This window comes from Centroberyx gerrardi, chromosome 22, assembly GCF_048128805.1.
Source record: "Centroberyx gerrardi isolate f3 chromosome 22, fCenGer3.hap1.cur.20231027, whole genome shotgun sequence".
Lineage (NCBI taxonomy): Eukaryota > Metazoa > Chordata > Actinopteri > Beryciformes > Berycidae > Centroberyx > Centroberyx gerrardi.
Window position 1 is genome coordinate 8,780,051 of NC_136018.1, and position 21,712 is coordinate 8,801,762.

The following is a 21,712-nucleotide window of genomic DNA, read 5'->3' on the forward strand; positions in this document are numbered from 1 at the left end:
TAGCCTCCGGCTTGTTATTTAGTTGTGTGTTAGCCTGCTAGGCTGTTGATTTCTCCGTGCGTCTTCATCTCAGCTCAGTCGCATGCCCCCTGCTAACCTACTAACACCTCAGACTAACAGCCTGTCGCTTCGTTTGGGCTTCCAGCCGGCCGAGAGATGGCTCTTGGACTCTTAACTCTCTCGGATACACACAGAAAAATTGCCTTTCAAACGAAGCAAAATAAAACATTCCCCGAGCAGCTTTCTTTGTTGATATTAGAATAAATAGGATTGGGAGAATGTCAGAATGTCAATTCCTCTGCCTAGTTGTTTTTCTCTGAATAGTAGAGTTCCTGAACAGTGCACTAAGTGTTCCTTGTAAAAGCCTTGCACAATCACAATAGCCACATTTCAGACCGACTTATTTATACTCTGAGAGCTTTCATGGAAAAGCTCTATTCAAAAACAAATGTCTCCATTAAAACAATTTTCGGCTGCGGAAGATGCATTGGCAATCAATCATATTATTTAGAATACAAATCCAAAAAACAATAATGGCATATTTCTAGTGTGATTAACACTCTGCACAGACAATTATCTTTATTCTGTTTTTAAATGTTCAGTTTGTGAGCACACATAATGGCTACACTGACATATAGACCACACATCTATAATGATTGCCCACACACAGTGGACAGGTTTGATTACCACTGTGAACCACTGTGTGCTGGAAATCAATAAGGCAGGGGGCCTGGGGAGAGGCTGGTTGGCTGACGAGCTCCATGGTGGCTATAGCTGCTAATTAAAGCCAGGGAGGAGACCGGGGAGAGGTTGGTGGAGGGGCATAGAAGAAGAAATCTGCAGCCCAGTGCATAGATCAGGCCTGAATCTGCTATAAATCTGTGGGAGATAAGCTCCGAGACCAAAATCCACACTATTTGTTTTATAATCACTTCATTAGCTTTCCCCTGCTATGATCAATGTTTCTCTGGTGGGACCTGGCAGCACTGGAAATCACATTGTGAGAATACTTTGTATTTTCTCCTTTACATATTTGTTGTGAGTTCCTATATTAGGTTTTCTTCTACCAGACAAATTGCTGGTGAAAATTCTCCTGTTCCCCGTGTTGGGGAATTGTGTTTTCATAGAGGAAAAGGAAGATTCTCAATAGGTTACGCGATACTCTGATAATCTTCAAAAGAATTCACAAAAAGCCTGCTGGATCTCAGCTGACTGTCGTCCCAACTTGAATCCAACTAGCTGCTTTAAAGATGAGCGATGCCTTCCAAGGCCCGCTGTAGGACAGACATTATTATGGAGTCATTGCACAGCCTCATCAGATTGGACTGACACGACTGAGGCAGCGGTTCTGATAGGACTCTGTATCTGCTTCCATATGTCCGCTTCCTCCTGCTATCAAGACCATGTGCTGCTAACCTTGGTGTGGGATTAACTCTCACCTGTATTTGCTGGAGAGGAGAACCGCTCATGAATAGCTAAGCAGGCTACAGAACAATCATAGACTACACAGCCCATCTGCTAAAGACCCAGCGCAAACATGACCCTTGAATTTACTCCCAAAGCAACGAAGATGTCCCTTCACTTGTCATCTGAAGGACATGCTGCTTTGTTTCTCTTCAAAAAAAAAAAGAAAAATCCAAATCAACAATTTGAACTTGGCTCTTTTTAATTTTATATGGCTGAATGATATTTGCCGCAGGAGTGCCACTGATTAGGCCGTGAAATCAAACAATGCCTTTTGTGTTTTTTCAATGTGGTGACATTTTACGAAATTACATTTTGATTGCCAGCATCAGGCAGGTCTATGATGAGTTTATGACATAATGGCACTTGGAGGAAAGACTGGCATTGATGAATGATGAGTGTCCCCCGCTGGTCAACAGAGGAACTGCAGGAAAATCTGGTAGACTTGGTTGTAAAAACATCACATTCGGTGGATGCTTTTATCCAAAATGCCTTACAGTACCATAAGTGTATACATTTTTAGCATGAGTAGCCCCAGTGGGAATCAAAGCCCTTTCCCTGGCAGTGTTAGTGCTCTATCCACTGAGCTGAGTAATTATTATAATAGCATGCCTAAGTAAGTGTGTGTGTGTGTGTGTGTGTGTGTGTGTCTCTGTATGAGATGTAACAAGCATTATTCTTTTCTGTGTTTTTCAGCAATGCCAGCAGACAATGCTGCTGAGAGGACGACAGGCACACACCCTCTGCACACCGGTCTGATCCTGGGCATCCTCATGGTGATGCTCATCATGGCTGCCGGTGTGCTGGTCACCGTCTACATCTACCACCACCCCACCTCCGCAGCCAGCCTCTTCTTCATCGAGGTGAGTGGGGACGCTGACCAGAACAGTTTGGTTCCACAATGAGATATTCTTCTGGAGTGTTTGATAGCAGAAAAGAAAAACAAATCAAATTTCTTAGAAACGTAGACTGTTCACCGTCTCCAGTATATGAGCAGCAGCTTAGGAACGTGTGAGGATTCCTTTCAATTAGTGTTACTGTTTTTCCAAAACATTCAAGCAGACACGCTGGTGCAAAGTCAAGCAAATATGTGTGCTAAAAAGCAGACACATATTTTTAATGTTGAGTAACAAACCAGGCCGACTGGCTGGCTGACCATGTAAACACACATAGTCTGAAAAAGGAGTTGTTTTTGAACAGACCTCAATGCATTTTTACCCCTGAATTCCTAACTCATAAATATGCACGAATATTTTCACTTGAGGAATGATGAAACATAGTGCACACGGTCTTTGTTGATAAATGCATGTGAATTCCCCAAGGATGAATAGGTGCTGTTTGATTTAAATTGGTCGGAGAGTGTAATAGACTGATTAATGTTCAGACATCTTTTAAAAATAAATGACAACTCCTCATCTTCAAGGCCGGACTCACTGTCTGTGTTGCAAGGTCAGTATCGCTCAGAGGAATTCCCTGACAGGCAGATTTCAGCTGCCGAAGTGAAAGGCCTCTCTCTTTCTAAATCCTCATCACTCACTGACTCGTACATGGCATGCATCAAACGTACTGCTGTTACATTAATGATCACAGCACATCTGTATCAGTCGTGCATATCTAAGAGGGTTTGTAACACAGGAAAACACATTATCTAGGGGTGCGTGCGTAGCCTGATATTCAGACTGAATGGCCATTTCGTTACCACTCCATTATTCAGCTTGAGATTGCCTCCATGTTAGCCGTTTTCTGTGTGTGGGGGGGTTGATTTTCCCCGAACCAATCACTAGTGGCTGACATATCCGGCCTTCGGTATGTTGCAAAGACAATATGTTGGTTAAGGGGGTGATTTCAACAAATCTATTCTGCCGAAACAATGAAAACCGCTTAAACTTAAAGTCCCACCCGCAAAGGCGCTGATTGGCTCGATTGGTTCTCCGAGCGAGAACAAGCCGTTGACTAGAGCAACACCAGACTCTCTGAATCGCTCGAAAAAATCTGAAAAGTGGGCGGGACGCGACTCGGGAGTCTGGAACCAGGCTAGTGTGTGCGTGCGTGTGTGTGACATTTTCATCTCTGCTGGACACTCCCCGCCTCAAAAAAGGACTCAGCAGAGCGTTGCCCTAGTGTTAACACCGGCTCTCCATAGATCAGAGGCAAAGATGAGCCTCAGCCCTAACCTTTAACCTTTGATGACACTTTGACCTCTGACCTCTGTCCTGAACACATGTCCTCTGCTCTTCCCCCCCCCCTTGCAGAGACGCCCCAGCAGGTGGCCGGCCATGAAGTTTCGCCGGGGCTCGGGTCACCCGGCCTACGCGGAGGTGGAGCCGGTGGGCCAGGAGAAGGAGGGCTTCATCGAGTCCGAGCAGTGCTGAGGGAGGAGGGGGCGTCGACATCCCCACGGCCCCCTCCAAACGCCAACCCCTCCTCCCTCCTCGCGCCCGCTCCACGTGGGACTTATCACCAGATAAGTCCCTGACCTGCAGGATCTGCCCGCCGCCGCCGCCGCCTACCGGTGGAGAAGCTGAGTGTACAGAGTGACTCGTGAGACGTGAAGATTGCTGGAAGATTGACCCTGGATGGGACTGTACCAGGAGAGCCCAGATCTGATTTAAGAGGATGTAAGGTCGCTGCCAGAGGGACTGCGCTGTGGGGAAAACAAACCCTGAAAACTGATCCCAGACCAGCTCATTGTCCAGGTCCTTAAAGAGCTCCTGTTGGCAAGGGACTGACTTATTGGGGACAGAAGGAGGGTGTAGCATCGAGGTCATCAACTCAGTCAGCGTTAGTGAAGAGTGTGTAAGGCTGCAGTCACGTTGCCATGGAGCGGTTGTACAGCCTGACTGCCTAGACTCATACTGGTGTACCTGAGGGGGGGAGTAGGATGAATTATACAATATATATTTTCAGAAACAATACAGAGTATGTGAACAGAGATTTCCACTTTATTGTCGGTGGGGTTATATAGGCCTTTGTATATCCATCAGGTTTTTGCTTCTGTTTCCTTTGTCTTTCAGTCTGTCGTTTTCACAGGGGTTGGCGTATTTATCTGTATTGGTTGGATGTGATGGTATTGCTTTCCGATACCGTACCAGGCTTGATTAACTTTTTCCACGGCCTGCTGTCCGCAGTGAGGCTGCGGCTGTGTGATATGACGTGACCTGAACTCCTGCCGCTGCGATCGATGCCGGCTAGGAGTGGCGTTCTGAACATTTCAGCATCAGCGTTGAATTTCGTTTTTGATGTTTGGTTGGTTCCATTTTCTGATAATGAAGCATAAGATGTTTTCGTTCACTGAGAATATCTCAGTGTTTTGTTTTGTTTTTTTGGAATGGGTGATGGGCATACTCTTCTATCCTCCTCGTTCTTTTGATTGCTCCTTTGATTGATTGCTTATGTTACCGATGCCATTGTATGTTTTGTTTTTTGTTTTTTTTGCATTGTTTTCATTACTGCCGTGCCATTTTGTCCTTGACTAGAGTTTGCACAAAGTTTTTTTTCCATGCACATATTTTTTTTTTTTTTTCATCTGACGTGGTACTAATGCAAAATTACAAGACAGGCGCTTGTGAGTGTGTATGCTGAATGTGTTCTCTAATGTGTTAGTGATTTGTGTGTGTGTGTGTGTGTGAGAGAGAGAGAGATAGAGAGAGTGGTTTACAGTAGTGATTGGATATCCACCTGCTTTATGGGTGCGTATGTTTGAGCTGGCTCTGCGTAGTTGATTCTCATTGATTAATCTGAGGTATTTAGAAACAGCTTGTATGGGCCAGAAAACACACTGCTCTGTTTGGAATTTTTCCTGGATTTTACAGTGTGGTTTCCTATTCCAGTTTGACCCGTTGCCAGCATAACATTTGGCTAGTCTGTGTCCATGTTAACACGATTATAATGATTGGCTCGTCCATGTTAACACAATAATGTATATACCAAGGCTTCAACCCTTGCCAAAACATTTGCAGATTCAGGTAATTCATGGCAAACATTCATGTATGTAGTATAGCAGTATGGTACCGGAAACCTCTTTTTATTTTTTATGAGTGGCCTTTTTCTCTACTTTTTTACTTAAATGTGAATATTGTTCCAATCATCGCTGTCACAGAGCAATACACAAGGCTTTTGAACTAATCAAACAAACTGATTTCTGTTGCTAAATATTATTTCAAGGCAAACAAAAAATGTTTTACACCAATGATTGTAGACTCATTTGAGAGACATTGTTGGTATCCTGGAATTCTACTGAAAAATAAAGTGAAAAGTGCAATATCACACCAATTCAGTTTCACATGTGAAAACACATCGAAAATAACAATCATACTCTTCTGGATTTTTTCATTCACCCCTTGTTGCCATCACATCGAGACCAAAGACTAATCAGCATCTGAGTGAGCTATATTTTGCAATATTTACCTCAACCTCTCCAGAATGACGACACCATACATCCTAATTCATTACTGCTCACCAGCCGTACCGCTATCCAGAATGTACCAGTCTCTGTATGTTAGTACTATAGTACTAGTAGTAGTAGTAGTCGTGGCTTTACCGTTTCACAGTCATTGTCTGAATTAACAAACCAATTTACAATGTCATATAAAACTGCTATACAATTTTATATGACATCTTTCATCTAAATGCAACGACACCACTGCATCCTCCGATTGCATTCTCACTGCAAACCCACATCAGCTGTAACTCTCAGACCCAAAGAGGCATGCAAGAGTCCTGTACAAAGGTGCCGAATTAATGATTCACTGGCTGTTCTAAAACTTCAGACAAAACCTACTTCTTTATAGGTAGGTTGAGTTCTGACATGGACTCATTGGTATCGACCACAGAGAACAACCCCCAGGCTCTCAGACCCTCTGCTTGAGAGGGTTTAAAACTTTTATGACCTCCTCATAAAGTTAGGATCTTTTCCAAAACAGTGTTAAAAAGTGCACAAGAGTGAAGGGAGGGATTGGATTAAACGGCTTTTTCATGCCTACAGACATTGTTTCTTTCGATATTGTCTGATGTTTTCCCCTGTGGAGAAATGCTCTTTTGCAAGTGCTTGGGACATCTGCTTGTTGTACACTGCCACTTGAAACTGCAAATGTTTTTATAACCACTGTCAGACGCAGTCAGGGAAAGTGGCTGAGAGTTGGATTTGTGTGTGTTAAAATGTGTTTGCAAAGCCAAGACAGTTTGATCATAAAAACAGGAGGGTTTGCAGCAAAGTCTTCAGTAATCACTTGCTTCACTGGACGTGACTAATTGCTTTCACCCCACTTTCTTAACATGTTATTTTAGATGAAGAAAAGCAGCATAGTGGTGTTGTTGAGATAGGTTACTGCAGTGTGCTGTTCCTTTTTCTCTGACTTATGAGTTGAAATGAACAATGTAACTCACACAGGTACAAGATTCAGCAACGATTGTCAGAGCTTAATATAAGGAAGAAAGGAGAATTGGACTTTCTTCCAACTGTGACCTAGTTTTGCTCTGATCTTATCATGACACTTCTTAGCACACGAGAGACTCGAAATCACACAGTACCATAGCTGTCTGTAATTTCTGTAACTACTGTTGTTTTGATTACATTTGAAATAATAAAGAATGTTGTTTAAACAAAGCCATCCACTCAATATTGCCATTACACCCCACTTGCTGTGTATACTTGTTTGTGTGTGTGTGGAAGAGGTGGTGAGAGATCTTGTGCTGGATTGTAGGACCAAAATTCTTACAAATCACCACTTTCCTTGCTCCATTAATCAGTAATCAGTATCATGTGTATATTGAGAGCACAAACACAACAGAGAAATACATGAGCAACTGTATGTTTACATGCCAAATGTTAAAAAAAAGAAAGCCAGTATTTGACTGGAAAATGTGCTCTCAGCGCTCATTCGACAAGCCAATCACATGACAAATTGCAGTTAACTTTGGCTGAATTCATTTGCAAAAACTTTGATGTAGAGTCTAAACCCAGCAGATTTCCTCTTCTTCCCCCAGCTACTTGTGGCCTCACTCTATCTCAAAAATATAATTTCCCTCTTTACATTATCTACATCCATCCTGAATGATATCATGACAGTGAAAAATGCTGTCTGGTTTATTGGAATCCTTCTATTAAGGGGGGGGGGGGGGGGGGGGGATGGTAAAACAGCTTCTCTGCAGATTCAAGAGAGATAGAGCTGTCCAGCAGCAGTGAGAAAGCTGGATTAAAAAAAAGGCTGCAAAGGGGAGATGGAGCAGAGCCGGGAACGAGGAAGGGATGAAGGTAGAGTGAGAACAGTCCCCACCAGGGAGAACAAGTTACAGCGTGAGCCAGCAGAGCTTTCAGACCTTTATTTCTTATATCTATGTACCAGGCAAGATGGGTCTAGCAGGATGAAGGACAAAAAGAGGATCAAACCTCTACAATGTTTGGCAGTGGAGCTGCAAATCACGGAGAGAGCCTGTAAACAATAATAGGAGGGTGTTAATAGATGGACATCCAGCTATTACACACTTCAGCTGAAGTAAATGAGTCTATTGTAGGCAAGGTCACTACAGTGCTGTGAATTACATTGTTGTTGTAAATATGTCCATGATCTCTGTGACCAAATACCTTACTGCCATCTAGTGGTGAAACTACACAGAACACATATGTATTTCTATCAAGAAGAAAACATGACATAGCTGTATCATCTCTTCAGGTTTCATGCAGCATATTTCAGTATTTTCTATTATAACTCCTTCCTTCTCGTTTATTAGATCAAACTGAAAAAAAACATCTAATACGTTGTGACAGCGATTCATTACCTGTCTCCTTACACAACAAAATTACCCTTCATCTAGTCTCTCCATATTCAGTCTGTTTACGATTTACTAGTTTGTGAGCCATGGTGGGAAATAACTTATGGTTGCCTTAACAACTCTGTCTGTCCTATTTAAGCCAACAGCTTTGACTTGTCAAAGCTTGTGTACTGCCCAACCTTCTTAAACCACCTCAGACACACCATTTAATAAAAAGAGTTAAAGAGGCATCTATGTCAGAGTGATAAAATACTCTTGGGATTTTTAACACAAGTCTGACATTGTCAAACTTTCAAAGAACAAACTTGAGAATTAAATCAAAATATACATTTATTGGGATATAATAGAAAAAAAACAGTACAGCACTTGCTAAAAACAGAAATTCTAGTTTGTTCACAAACAAATCTCATTTGTGTAGGCAAATAAAAGCTGTAGCAAACAGCAAAGGACAAAGGACATAGAGGTAAAACCCTAGAGAGATAACACCCCTTCTTTCATAAATTATTCAAAAGTAACTTGATTCATGTGTTGGACTGAGAGCCGGTGCGTCACGGGGAGATAACCAAGCAACAATCCTTTAAACAACAATGCAGGCCTACAGTAGGCCTATGTTTCTGGCTTTATCTTTCTGTATTAAACAGCGACATACAAACAAGTATTTGCCCATACTGGGTGATATAGTGCATGTGATGATTGTCAGAGTAATATCAACAGCATTGGATTTGCTATACTCTTTAGCGAGTATATAAAAACACATTCATGCAAAAGACCAAGAGCTGCTTTAAAGAAGCAGATTTATCAGCAGCAGTTCTCAATCCTGGTGCTTGGGGCTCACAGTGCTGCTGGGCTTCTGTCCTACCAGATAGTTAATTGCATTCACCTGGCGTCCCAGGTGTGAAGTCAGTCCCTGATTTGATGGATAGAAAACGAGTAGTAAACTGGATCCTATGGACCAGGATTGAGAACCATGGCTTTAAGGCAATCTATATAGACAACTGAGAAAATCAATAACTGCACAAGTGCTTTATAACTGCACACTGAGAGTGTAATAAAACAATGCAGCATAAGAAAAGCATTTTCTGTTTGGTCACAACAAATGGGAATCTTTTAAAACCAATTCCCTCAACAGAACATTACAGTAACAATTTGGTAGTGCAGTTGTGCCATTGGTATCCACCAAGACTAAGGAGTGTTCACAATGGATTTTAACGTTTGTGATGGTTACCTGAGTAACAGCTTGTGCTTCCTTGTTACAGACTGAATTAAATCTGTCCTATCACACTTAGGGATGGGCATGAGTACTCGAGTACTCGATTTGGACGTCAGTATTCGTTCAACAGTTCAATGTATAGAGTACTCGCATTTTTTTTTTTTGCTTTGTAAAAAAAACATATATGTATATAATAAATATAAACGTAAATTGACCCTGTTCTATATTAAAAGTTTACATTTTTTGGATGGGACTGCTAGCAAAATTTTATGTTTTAATAGGCTAATTGAAGCCTGGTTGTTCAATAAATGAATTTCAAATTGCACTTGTTTTCCGTTGTTGGCCAATTTACATAAATGTGAAAGCATTAGATAGTAATAGATATTCTTACAGGCCTATAGCCTACAAAATTAACTGTTTAGCGTTAGCCAAACTTTGGTTCTGCTTGTGCTTTTGCGAGTACTCGAGTACTCTATAATAATTTAATGTGAGTATTCGAATATTGAAATTACTTAAAATGCCCATCCCTAATCACATTACCCTCATGGACCAAAGCTTGAACTATTAAAAACCCACATCAGACATCTACCAAAAAACAGTCCAAAAAGTACCCTTACATGTAAGGGTAAAACACATTGGCTAAAATCTTTAGATAGCATGAAAAGGCATTAACCAACACAGTGAGAAGATACTGCATCATCATGGCCGCACACCGCTACAATCTCTGTTCACAGAAATAAATAATCGTACTTGTTTGCGCATTCAGTGAATTTCAGTAAATTACCCTTGTCTGAGGCTGGACTTCGATAAGGATGTCAACTAAGCAGCTTTACAGTCCGTAAAAAGGATGGTAGAGGCTCCATTAGTGGTGGTTTAGAGAGGGTCCATCAGCCAATGAGTGTGTCCAGTTAATCTAGAATTAAACACACAATGAGTTAATGTTAACAGGCCTACATGTGCCATAGATATGAGCTTAACTCTTAGGGCATTCAGCTAGACTACCCTGACATACTATCATAATGTTATTACAGAGGGAGGAATCTTGCTTTGTCCTCCTTGGGTTATTATGGAGACAGAGGACAGAAACACAGGGTTGACAAAACAGCACAGAAGAAATAAGGGTTAGTGAAGGTGTTAAGATGCATGGTGCATGATCATTGCTTACTGCAGTCCAAAGCATGCGCATACCAGACTGGTAGAAGGTAACTACTGCAAGGCTAACAGGTGTATCTACCTTAATCTGAGTAACAGAAATGTTCCTCAAACAATACATAACTTGTTGAGATGTGAGCTTTCACTTAGACTTTTTGTGCGTTCATGCGCTATCGGATATAATAAAACTAATTTTCTACTGGGAAATTTCACATGAATGCCCTCCAAAGGCAGATGATTAAGTCGGAAACAAAAAAATTTTGCTACCCGAGTTTCCGAGTTATGATGCAATGATGACCTTTAACCTTCTCAACAAGGGGAAAAATAAAGTTTTGTGTCAGTCAGCAGTAAGAGAACACATTGATGGTCCCTTATTGCAAGTCTGTAGTTAACCAGACTAACCCAACATTTGTTAGAAGTTCGTCAAATTAATTTGTTAAGCTTCAGGACATCTGTATTTGTTTATATGTCTGGGGGGTTTGATTTTTCCAACAAAATAGCACATGAACGACGCAAAGCTGTTTAGCAGCCAACTTGGAAGTCCCGGATGTCGGACTTTCCCACCAGCACATGAACGTACAATTTGTTGTGGACCAAGATAAATGCATCACTCACTGAGAGGCGGGTCCACCTCCATGGGTTTGGCCAATGCCAGGGCAGAGTTCTGTTTGGGCCGCGCCCCCAACTCCCGCCCCTCTCTGACCTTGTTCTCAGCTGGGTTCTGGTTCTCATCCAGAGGTTTCTTCTTCTCCTCCACCTCCTCCGGGTTGTAGAAGCCCCCCTCCTCTGCCACTATCTTCTCCACCCTCTCCATTAACCGCCCTAGCTGGGGGTGCTGCCCGAAAACGCAGTTATTAATGACGAAGTACCTCCTCTTGCACTTTTCCAGCACCCACTGCAGGTCCTTGCCCTCCCTACGGATGTACCTCTCTATGGAAATGTTCCTCAACACCTCTGCCCAGGTGAACACAACAATCGTATGCCTCCAGATGCGCTCCCCCAGCAGGCCCACGTGCTCCTCGATGCGAGAGCGGTCCACCTCTGAGAACATGCCCACCGGGATGACCAGCAGGAAGGCGTGGGGACCTGGAGGGCACAGGGAGGCCCCTCTCACTATCTCCTGCTGGTAGGAGGGCGGCGTGTCCTGGGCGGAGAACCAGCCTGGTGTGTCCACCACAGTCACCTGCCGCCCCTCCACCTCCGTCTGCCTCTTCACGCAGAACTCGGCGGCTCGCTCCAGGCGAAACTCCTCTCGGCCCAGGATGGTGTTGCCCGTCAGGCTCTTTCCTGGCCACCTCCAGCCCAGCAGCACCAGACGAAGTTCGGACAGACGGTTGGCCACCCGGGCTGCAGCTGCTGCCTTCTTCTCCTCCTCTTCTGGGTCAGGAACATTGTCTGCTGTGGTCACTGGATTGATAAAGCGTTCAGTGTTAAGCAGGGATGCAGTGGAGGGTAAAACTAGCTGAACTGGAGCAATCTAGTGGCTTAGTGGTCGTGTATCATGTAAACGCAACGTCCTGGGTTCAAATCTGGCCCAGGACCTTTGCATGTTATCCCCTCATCTCTTTCCTGTCTCTATCTCTACTTTCAACTATGTAATAAAGGCAAAAAAATGCCAAAAAAATAATCTTTACCTCTTTACCTTAACTGAGTTTATCCAGCTTTGTATTTGCAGAGTATAGTTTGCCAACAGTTTTAGGCATTCATACATTCATAACAGAGTTTCAAACTGATGCAAGTCTTTAGAGAAAAAACAAAAAATACCCTAAGGTTAATTATTTTCTGAAAATACAACTAGATCTTTTACATTGTTGGCTGTTTGCTATATAATGACCGCGACTGGAGGTCATACTTTACCTTTTTATTTACCAATACATCACTAGTGTTTAGTATTCTACCTTTTCCAACTTTCAGCTTATCAAATAAATCAAGGGTTTTGTCCATCCACCACAAAGCAAGTTAACCACGCTTAGCACACTGTGTTGATGTAGCTTTCTGCAAGTTGAGAAGTTAACTTTAGCAGTCAGGTAACCTCAGGCTAATGTTACATCAGTATAACCCAATGTCAAAGGCAGTGTGAGGTGAGCCTGAACTTGTGCCAGCTTATTCTAACAGTTACTGTCTCTGCATACCAGCCGTGAACGGTAGTACATTCAAAAGTGAAACTGGCAAGTGAAACGTGTCACATTCCGGTTAGGAGGTAACGTTAAAACTGGAAACAGTCGACTAACGCTAATTTCAATAGCCAGGAAACTCCCTGAGTTTGTTTGGCAAGATCGGCAGTCGCAGGGTTTAAGAAATAATTTGGACTTTGAAGACTCACCTGTCGTTTGTAGTGGTCTCTTCGTTTCCATTCTCAGTTTTTATTCCAGCTGTTGGACTTATTCAAGTTTTAGGTTTCTTTTGGTGGCTAACGTTAGTCCGCCAAAGGACTTCCTGCTTGCCTAGTTGACAGAATGTGTCAAGCTAACCAGAATAAAAAGAGCAAGACTTCCGGTCCGAACTTTCAAAATAAAATCCTACTTGACGAAAATGGTTGCAAGGTTTTTTGTTTTTTTTGAGTAATATAAAAGTATCAAAGGGAAAATTCAGAATACATGCAAACCTGAATATAGGGATATTCAGTACATGAAAATGTTTTTTTTTTTTTACCACAGCCTCTTCACACACCCTCTCAAACACAAAACATATACCAGACAAATTGGAAAGATGTCTGCTAAAAAGTCAATTTTAACCCAAGCACATGAACTGTTGTGGTACCCCCTTTGAAACCCCCGACTGGCAGTGTTACCGCTCCACATACCAGAAAATAACAAATCAAGTGACTGATATGCCATTCTTAAATCATTCTTCATACAGGCCTAGTGCTACTTTTTGAATGTTTTTATTGGTTAACATTATTAATGCAAAATCTGACTTTATTTACAGCTATATGACATACAGTTAAGCATTTTATGTGTTACAAACATCACAGTCATATCCCATTCATGTCTTCATTAGGCCTGTATAAGCAGTAGATTCTTTGGAGGTTAGATGAGAATGACAATTGGGAGAATAGAGAAGCATGCAAACATAGATCTATTGCACCTTGATGAATCCTTCACTTAAAAATTACAAATATTTTTGATAAATAAGACCAGGCAAGTGGCAGTATAAGTTCATAGAGAAAGGGTTCTTTATAAAACAATGTAAGGCACAAAATTTTCCCTATCAAAAATACTTCGTAGAAAAAAATTCTTCATATCGTGTGTGTTACTCTGCATCAGTGGATGAAAGGTTGCATTAACGGGCTTAAGTTGCCCAAGCTGCCAGCATATGCATGTCGTCATCATCTTCAACCTTTTTCTTGGATGCTGTAAAAGTAGAAAGGAGGGATCATTAACATTTGATGATTATAGAAATTGTTTGGGTACAATTATCAGGGTGGGAAATTAAAAACAGCCATCAGCCAAATACTGGTAATTTTGACAGTGACTAGTAAGTTGCCTGCTAAACCAGCTGCTTTGGAAGGTTCATATCTGAAAGTCAATTTTTTCTGATAAAACTGTGAAAGTGGCTGGTGAAAGAAAAAGTTTTCTGTCCTGAAATGCATCATGTCCCTGCAGTGTTGTACTTACATGAGCGGTGACCGGGGTGTGTTGAAGGGAGTTTGGAGGTGGGCACGCTCGGCAGTCTGCCCATGCTCTTCATGCTGTTCTCCAGCTCCTCCTGTTCCAACTCTGCCAGCTCTGCCAACAGTTCATCCTAAGAAAACACATAAAACAGCATTATGATATTTTTAAGATGCATTTCGTAGAATAGTAGTAAGGCAGTTAATAGATTAGCGGCGAATGACACACACAAGGTACCATGCTATATTTCAAAATCTGTGTCAACGAATGGATTCACAAAAAAATATGTATAGAAAGGCAGAAGCAGAGTGAATGCCTGATTGATTTCGATCGAGGAATCGAAAGGTCTCTACCTCATCAAATGTCTCGCCAAAAGGTCGGGAGATAGCATCACAAATCTCCTGGGCCACTTCTTGTTGCTCTGTGATGTCCTGCATTAGAGAGTCTATCTTGTCGAGGTCCCTGAGAGAGACAGGAGGTGAGAAAGAGATAAAGGGCAAGATTTTAGGTCCAACTTCATAATAAACTCAGTCTCAGCTTTTCACTCACTTCAAAGAAGTTCACTTGCTACAAGCCCCCTTGTAATTTTTTGTCCCAATGTAATATTTCCTTTTATTATATCAATTACGCATAATTATTCATAGATTCCTGAAGGGTAAGATTCGCTAATGGAAAATAATATCTTTGCAGCTTTCATCTACCGCTGTAACTCAAAAATGTCTTTTAAATTCACAGCTGTCACATACTGTTATAGTCATTGTAGAATAAGCCAAGTCAATCAGTCTGCAAGGTGAACAAAAATGTCTTCAATGCAATTAAATAAACATGAACAGAATCAGGAGTTGAGTGAAAGCGGTACTGCCACAACTAGTACTATACTCCAAGTCTAGACTATTTAAGTTATTTAACACAGTGGCACTCAACCTGTGGGTTGGGACCCCCCAGGGGATCGCAAGATAATTTTGGGGGTTCGTGAGATGATTTAATATGGGATAAGAAACCAAAACATATATTTCTATCATACAAATTCATCATAATGTCTATTTTTTGTTTTTTGTCTAATTTTTGCTTTTGTCTTGTGAAAAACTGAATAGTTTTCAGCCTCTAGGCCTTCTCCGATATCAAATGAAACAATCTGAAATGGGAAAATCATTCTCTGGTTGGACTGTCTTTGTCGGGGGGTTGCAAGAAGCCATCGCTTCATTTTAAGGGGTCACAAGCCAAAAAGGTTGAGAACCACTGATTTAAGGTATAATAAGAAAATGCAGGTTTCACAAAAATACGATCAATCCTTCTTTGTTTCTACTGCACGTCTCTTACATGTTCTGGTGGACGCCCTTGATGGCCTTGGCAGCGAAGCCCATGTTCTTCAGGACTTCGGTGTTGGTGTGGGCATTTTCTAATGCTTCTCTCTGGAACTCAATGGTGGAGAGCGTGCCATCAATCTGGGTGAGCTGCTGCTCCAAGCGCTTCTTCCTCTTCAAGGCCTGCAGGGCAGCTGATACAGCAGGAGGTCAGATTGTAGAAAGAGCCATAGGAGAAGATAGTTGTGTGTTATTGTTTGTGCCAGTTTTACACCATTCCTCTGGTAATGTCATATAGGTGAGAGTGACACCCAGTCCTGGGCGTTCACAAACAAAGGCACCTGCGATCCTCCCATTATATCATGAAGTTTATTTATAGGCTGAAGTTATTCACCAAACGATGGCTGCAGCAGCTCAAGGTCTCATACACAAAACTACATTAGAGAACCTGTGATTTAACACTGAATATCGTGGGTTTCTTGCACATGGAGATATTCAAGTTTTCAGGTTCCATAAATCTCCAATTTGCAATTCCTGTTATGTTGTCGGGCACTTCCCTTGCAAAAAAGTAAACTTGAAGTGTATTTTTTAAAGTATAGGCTACAAAAGTACAAGAAGTGTACTAACTTTGGTAAACTATTAGTTTACTTTTAGGTGTACAACTTTGTTGCTTGGTGGGACTACATTGGCCCACTTTTTAGTTTATAAAAGTGTACTTGCAGGTTTACTTTAAGTTAACTTGAGTTGACTTAAAGGTTGACTCACATACTAAAAGTGTACTAAGGTATTATTGAACTTGTGACTTAATTGGACCACTTAAGTTTATACTTCTGGTATCATTAAAAGTACTATCCTAAGTATACTATTCTCACGTGTACCTTTTGCAAGTACAAAAGTAAAATAAAAGTATACTCTCTTATCTTGCAGTTTTAAAGAAGTAGGCTATACAACAGTTTACTAAAATAAACTTTTTTATAAATTAATTTGTTACAGCTCTCTGCAGTAAAGCTGTTGTAATCAAAGGTATTTTGTCCCTTTGCTCACATGAGATCATTATCACCCAAACGAAAAATCACTGTAGGCCTAATTATCCTATGGAAACTGTTGTGTCTAGTGGCCTTATGGTATTTTTAATCTCCCATGGTAACACTGTAATATTTCAATAGGGAATGATTTGTATAATATCCTTCCAAAATATGTTATATAGTTACAATAGTCATTTTCTCAGGAGTAAACCCCTACTGCACAAAATAAAAGCAGGTTAATGGAAGTAGGCTGCTTTGTGAATTGCAGCCTGTATACAGCGGAATGAAAGCAGGTGCAACGCAGACTAAAACAATATAGGGAATGGACGAGAAACATACCCCGCTTGTTTTTTGTGCCATTCTTCTTGGCTATCATTATTTCTTGCTCTATCTTCTTCTCCAGGTAGTCTTGCTTTTTCGTCAGCATTTCCTCCGTTTCTCGAAGTTTGTGAATGGCCTCCTGGGGAGAAGGTCCTGCACGCGACCGGTGGTGTTTAGATTTTGAAGAACTCGACGAACTTGAGCTCGAGCTCCCCTTGAACATCTTCGAAATTTTGCTCATTGTAACAGCTTTTGGAGTACTAGGTCTAATACACTGCACAGGTAGGCTATAGCATACACGCACTTTTGAAGGTGATTAGATAACCGTCCTGCTTCAAACTGAGCCTATGGGCGGTTGTGTCCACAAGCAGATTTTCCTGCCCGACGGCTTTCGACTTTCAATTCAAAACCAGCCAGTGAACGCAGTTTTCACCACACCTTCCTCCATACCTGTGTGACGTCTGCTGAAATCTGACGCCCTCCATAAAGGCCAGTAGATGCAAAAAAAAACAAAACCATAAATAAATAAAATAAATAAAATAAATAAATACATGAATATATAAATAAGTATTTAAATAAATACAATTTCAAATACAGACAAACGTCTTCATTTGATAGACAAGTCGTATTGGCGGGGATGCAGGTGTGAGTAAATAGAAATATGGCTAAACTACGATCTCCAGCAGGTAATCATCATAAGGCAAATAACCATCCATATAAACAAAAAGTAGTTATATTGTCAAAAAATAGGCTGTTCATTTAAATTTACTTTTTTCATTCGATTAGACTATATTCATCTAACTTACATCAGTTTGATACCACTTACTTATAGTGGGCTATACTTTAATATCATAATTTCATATCATAACTAACACATCATAAAATCTCGAAAATGAAAAGGTGAATTTGAATTAACTGAGTTTGGGTGGGTTTGCCCTCCTCTAGGCTACATAATGAAAATCAGAGACAAAGCCAAATTATCCTGTCATATTAGTTAAAATAAAATAAAATAAAAATAACTTTTCAGTTTGAAAATATTAATTGATTTCGTAGATTGCCCTCGTATATAGGCCTAGTTATAATTTTCTAGCGTCCCATTTACTACAATTAAAACAAATAATCACGTGATTCTACTACTTGGGGTCAAAGTTCGTGTTGACATGAATCGTCATGGCTGAACTAGACATTGGGCAGCATTGTCAGACCGACTCCTGTAATCAAAGAGGTTCGTGTCACCTACATCGACGTTACAGAAAATAAAGACATTGACTTACAGCATTCCTTTGTCATTTTTTTGTTCATTACACAACTAAACGTGCCAAGCGTCTCTTTACTTTAGCCCTTTAGCTCTGTAGCTTGTCAAATAGCTAGCTGACGTTAGCGTTATCCTATGAGACTGTGGCAGCTATTAGCTACCTTAGCTGGTTACCAGCTAGCCAAATAGCTTGAAGCTTGGTCTGACGCCCAAGTTTAGGTTATTTTCACAACTTATGTTTCTTCTATTCTGCATTTAATTATTAGAAAAATTACTTTGGCTACTAGCTATCCCGTTAGCTGATGTAGCTGCTTGTCTCCTTGGTCTCAGTGAAAGTCTAGCTACATCAGATCAGATCCATATGAATCAGCACCATTGTATAGCAGTAGCAAATAACTAGCTAACTAACTACAACCTAGAATTAAATCCAATATACTTGATCCCAGTTTAGTGTTGACAGGGTAGGACAATGTTAGGGTAAGTGTCTGTTTTTCGCAGTTGGTTGTTGAATCCTGTTTCATATACACTGACCTGATTGAACTTATTCTTCCCATTCCTCTATTAGATTTCCTTCCATTTGTTTGTGATTTCTGCAGTGGTGTTTTCTGGTAAGATCTGTGCATCACCTGGTGCCTAGCCATTTCACGGCTTTTAAATACTAGTCAATGTACTTTATTAAATGTGAAACATACATATATACATACATATATACATCTTGTCTCTTACAGCCTTGAGCACAGAAGCGCAGAGTCCCATTCATGTCCAGAGGTAGGTCTGGTTGTTGAGCACAATAAAATGTGCTTCATGCCCTCCTTTAATATGATCAGAACAACTACATTTGTCCTCCATGCTTTTAATTATATGCAGGCTGTGCTGTTTTTATACTTTGTTTCCTTTTACTTTTTTGTCAGGTGCCAGTGAAAAAGGAATTGCAGACCTCGGGTGGCAGTACAAGTTATCCATGCTCATTTCAAGACTGCAAGGGAAAAGAATTGTTACCAGTCATATGCCCACAGTGTGAAAAACATTTCTGCTTGGCGTAGGTTTACCGCTTCCTCTCTCTTTGATTAACCTTTGTATAAAGTAACATAATGTGTGTTGACCTTGACTGTGCTCCTCCCCATTCTCATGTGGACTTTCATACAGAAGGACTCAAAGGGAGGGGGTGTATATTACTATTTTATCAAAGGAACAGGTAAACCGAAACTGAAAGTTTCAAGTTCCTTTGGTTGTTCCTTTACAGCCATCGTCATCAGGATGATCACAAGTGTGAGAAACTGGAGATCCCTAAGCCTCGAATGGCAGCCACTAAAGAGCTGGTGCAAAAGATTGTGGGTCAGTTACAACTTTGTTTACTTACTTGTTAACTTGTAATTGGTAGCTTGACAAGGTGGCTCAAGTCAAAATTTATCATAACATTCCTCTTTTGTCCACATGGGAGCAGCATTCAACAAAATACTCTGGTTTATATCACCACTTACATTTGGATTATGATTTTATTACCCTCTTGTGATTACTCAGAGTCAAAGGCAGGACTCCCAGTTAAAGGACGCAGAGGAGCAAAGAACAGTGCAACTGCAGCCAAGGTAGCATTAATGAAACTGAAACTGCATGCAGCAGGAGACAAGGGACTGCCACAGGTACAATCCTATCCAGCATGGATTTCAGATGGAATGTCATAACTTGTATCGTCATTATTATTGCATCTTACACAGTACATGCAATGTACCTATATGTATTGTTCTGTGATTATATTTTTTGTGCAACTGTATAAGTATTTTCTGTCCCATTTGGCTTTCCAGACAGAGAGGACCTATTTTCAGGTGTATCTACCCAAGGAGTCTAAAGACTCCAGTCAACCCATGTTCTTCTGTTCCAAATGGAGTGTGGGCAAAGTGGTGGATTACGCTGCTTCACTAGCTAGTCTCAAGAACAACAACAATGTACTGACAGCTAAGGTAACAGTGAGATAGCATCAGTAGAGTCAAAGATAATCGCAGTTGTTTTTTGTATTAACACAAAAACAAGTACAACTATTTCAAAGTTCATTATATAAATAACAAAGTTCATATATATATATTTATATATACATATATATAAAACGTCAATGTATATCAAAGTTTAGTATATATAAAAAATCAGTCAATATTTCTTGTTTGGCCTCACATACTTATCCAATAATAAAATGGGTATAGGTCCAAATATTCTCTTACTGTACATCTCCCATAAATTACATATAATTTCCTTTCAAAATGTATACCTCTAAATGACTCATAATTTCCCAGGAAATCGCAGAAAGGGATCCCATATTTTACTAAACTTACTGGGTTTATTACTTTGTTTCTTTCCAAATATAAATACTAAACTCTTGGAATTTAAATGAGACTGGAAAAACACTGTTTCATGTCTCCTAAATATGTGTTAACAACATGCCTCTGTCCTCTCCATGTTGCCTTGCCATCCGTAGAAGCTGCGGTTGTGCCATCCTCAGACAGGTGAGGCTCTGCGGATGGATGACACCCTGCTCTCATTGCTGGCTCACCCAGAAACTCCCCTGTTCAACGGGGGTAATGTGATCCTGGAGTACCTGGACAATGCCAGCACAGGCCTGGAGGATGTTTCTGACTATGTCCCACAGACCTGACTAACCTAGAGCAACCGCTGCATGGGTGTTTGCTATAGACATATGGTGTGCCATTTCTATTTCTGTTAATAAAATGCTGTTTTAAAACATTTTACCTGGTCTTAACTTTACATAAGAAACTGGAAATGTCTAGTTTTGTGCAAATGCTGAGTTAAATGGGTAACATAATGTCTCCTTCATCAACAGGCTAATTCGTGTATTGAATATATTATGGTTGCAAGAATACGACAAAGCTTATGAAATGGGAAAATTATGTTTTCTACCTGCTTCCGGTAAAAATAACAAAAATTTGCACCTTATTTCAAATTGAATGTGTTTCTGTCCCATATGTAATTGCAACCTGGAATAAGCTTGTTCAGAACATATGTTGGGAAAAGATATGGTCTCTTCCCAATAGATATATAAGATAAGATATCACTTTATTAATCCCCTCTGGGAAATTCGGGTGCCACAGCAGCAACTGGAGAACAGTACCAGGGAAAAATAAGTACAGAAGATAATAAAGAGAAGAGGTAATAAGATAAAAAATAAAGGCAATGTACATAATAATAATAAAACTATAGAGACAGTGCAAAAATGCAATACATGCAAACAATAATAATAAATGCGTATCCATATACAGTATATGTACTGTATATATACACAATCAGTGGTCAGGAGTTCAGTTATTCGTGCCAATCAGGGGAAGGGGGGCAGAGGGGAGGGTCCAGGTCCAAGTTATTGTGCAGGGTATGTGTGTGTGTGTGTGTGTGTGTGTGTGTGTGTGTGTGTGTGTGTGTGGGGGGGGGGGGGGGGGGGGGGGGGGGGGGTTAAAGAAACAAAGTTAAAGAAATTTATTTTAAGATCATTCATCATTCAAGTCATTTTTGGAGAGATTCAAGAAGGAAATTGATGTAACCTGCACCCAGAGACTGCCTTCCATTTGTTTTGGACTTGTGATCACACTCGGAGTCTG

General features: G+C 40.8%; 4 protein-coding genes across 8 annotated transcripts in view; 2 read left to right on the forward strand and 2 right to left on the reverse strand.

Annotated features, from left to right (window-relative positions):
- The window catches only part of plxdc2b (plexin domain containing 2b), a 76,616-nt gene extending 69,547 nt beyond the window's left edge, over nucleotides 1-7,069 (forward strand). Inside the window, exons 13-14 of the mRNA XM_071912086.2 lie at nucleotides 2,161-2,327; nucleotides 3,717-7,069. Coding sequence (XP_071768187.1) covers nucleotides 2,161-2,327; nucleotides 3,717-3,836 — 287 coding nt within the window. The 3' untranslated portion in view covers nucleotides 3,837-7,069. The remainder of the gene's footprint in view (nucleotides 1-2,160; nucleotides 2,328-3,716) is intronic.
- Nucleotides 7,070-9,980: 2,911 nt separating this feature from the next.
- Nucleotides 9,981-13,037, reverse strand: gimap4 (GTPase IMAP family member 4). Of its 4 annotated transcripts, XM_078291429.1 has the most exons (3): nucleotides 12,921-13,030; nucleotides 11,213-12,004; nucleotides 9,981-10,358 (listed from the first exon to the last, which is right to left on the reverse strand). In XM_078291429.1, exons 1-3 carry the CDS (start codon nucleotides 12,949-12,951, stop codon nucleotides 10,354-10,356), a joined length of 828 nt encoding a protein of 275 aa, XP_078147555.1. In that variant the 5' UTR covers nucleotides 12,952-13,030; the 3' UTR covers nucleotides 9,981-10,353. The 4 variants fall into 4 exon arrangements, with proteins under 4 accessions (XP_078147555.1, XP_071768204.1, XP_071768202.1 ...); XM_071912103.2 differs by having other exon boundaries at nucleotides 9,981-11,992; nucleotides 12,921-13,037; XM_071912101.2 differs by having other exon boundaries at nucleotides 9,981-11,995; nucleotides 12,921-13,037.
- A 428-nt stretch (nucleotides 13,038-13,465) lies between these two features.
- chmp4c (charged multivesicular body protein 4C) lies at nucleotides 13,466-17,250 on the reverse strand. The gene is made up of 5 exons (XM_071912090.2): nucleotides 16,877-17,250; nucleotides 15,529-15,706; nucleotides 14,562-14,670; nucleotides 14,215-14,341; nucleotides 13,466-13,950 (listed from the first exon to the last, which is right to left on the reverse strand). The coding sequence occupies exons 1-5, from the start codon at nucleotides 17,097-17,099 to the stop codon at nucleotides 13,889-13,891; spliced, it is 699 nt and encodes a 232-aa protein (XP_071768191.1). The 5' UTR covers nucleotides 17,100-17,250; the 3' UTR covers nucleotides 13,466-13,888.
- Nucleotides 15,778-20,844, forward strand: zfand1 (zinc finger, AN1-type domain 1). 2 transcript variants are annotated; one of them, XM_071912088.2, is made up of 8 exons: nucleotides 15,778-16,019; nucleotides 18,679-18,721; nucleotides 18,842-18,881; nucleotides 19,025-19,152; nucleotides 19,357-19,448; nucleotides 19,635-19,753; nucleotides 19,916-20,071; nucleotides 20,581-20,844. In XM_071912088.2, exons 1-8 carry the CDS (start codon nucleotides 15,998-16,000, stop codon nucleotides 20,755-20,757), a joined length of 777 nt encoding a protein of 258 aa, XP_071768189.2. In that variant the 5' UTR covers nucleotides 15,778-15,997; the 3' UTR covers nucleotides 20,758-20,844. The 2 variants fall into 2 exon arrangements, with proteins under 2 accessions (XP_071768189.2, XP_071768188.2); XM_071912087.2 differs by lacking the exon at nucleotides 15,778-16,019 and adding an exon at nucleotides 18,008-18,083.
- Nucleotides 20,845-21,712: the final 868 nt, after the last annotated feature.

What these genes read in the sequence shown, in the direction of transcription:
- zfand1 (XM_071912087.2), top strand. Translation starts at nt 18,029, where the DNA reads ATGGCTGAACTAGACATTGGGCAGCATTGTCAGACCGACTCCTGTAAT. An exon ending in GCTGGTGCAAAAGATTGTGG is followed by an intron (nt 19,449 to 19,634) that starts GTCAGTTACAAC and finishes GTGATTACTCAG; the next exon opens with AGTCAAAGGCAGGACTCCCA. An exon ending in GAGACAAGGGACTGCCACAG is followed by an intron (nt 19,754 to 19,915) that starts GTACAATCCTAT and finishes TTGGCTTTCCAG; the next exon opens with ACAGAGAGGACCTATTTTCA.
- gimap4 (XM_078291428.1), bottom strand. Translation starts at nt 12,951, where the DNA reads ATGGAAACGAAGAGACCACTACAAACGACAG. An exon ending in GAGACCACTACAAACGACAG is followed by an intron (nt 12,005 to 12,920) that starts GTGAGTCTTCAA and finishes TTATCAATCCAG; the next exon opens with TGACCACAGCAGACAATGTT.
- chmp4c (XM_071912090.2), bottom strand. Translation starts at nt 17,099, where the DNA reads ATGAGCAAAATTTCGAAGATGTTCAAGGGGAGCTCGAGCTCAAGTTCG. An exon ending in TTGGCGAGACATTTGATGAG is followed by an intron (nt 14,342 to 14,561) that starts GTAGAGACCTTT and finishes GTGTTTTCTTAG; the next exon opens with GATGAACTGTTGGCAGAGCT. An exon ending in ACACCCCGGTCACCGCTCAT is followed by an intron (nt 13,951 to 14,214) that starts GTAAGTACAACA and finishes CTACTTTTACAG; the next exon opens with CATCCAAGAAAAAGGTTGAA.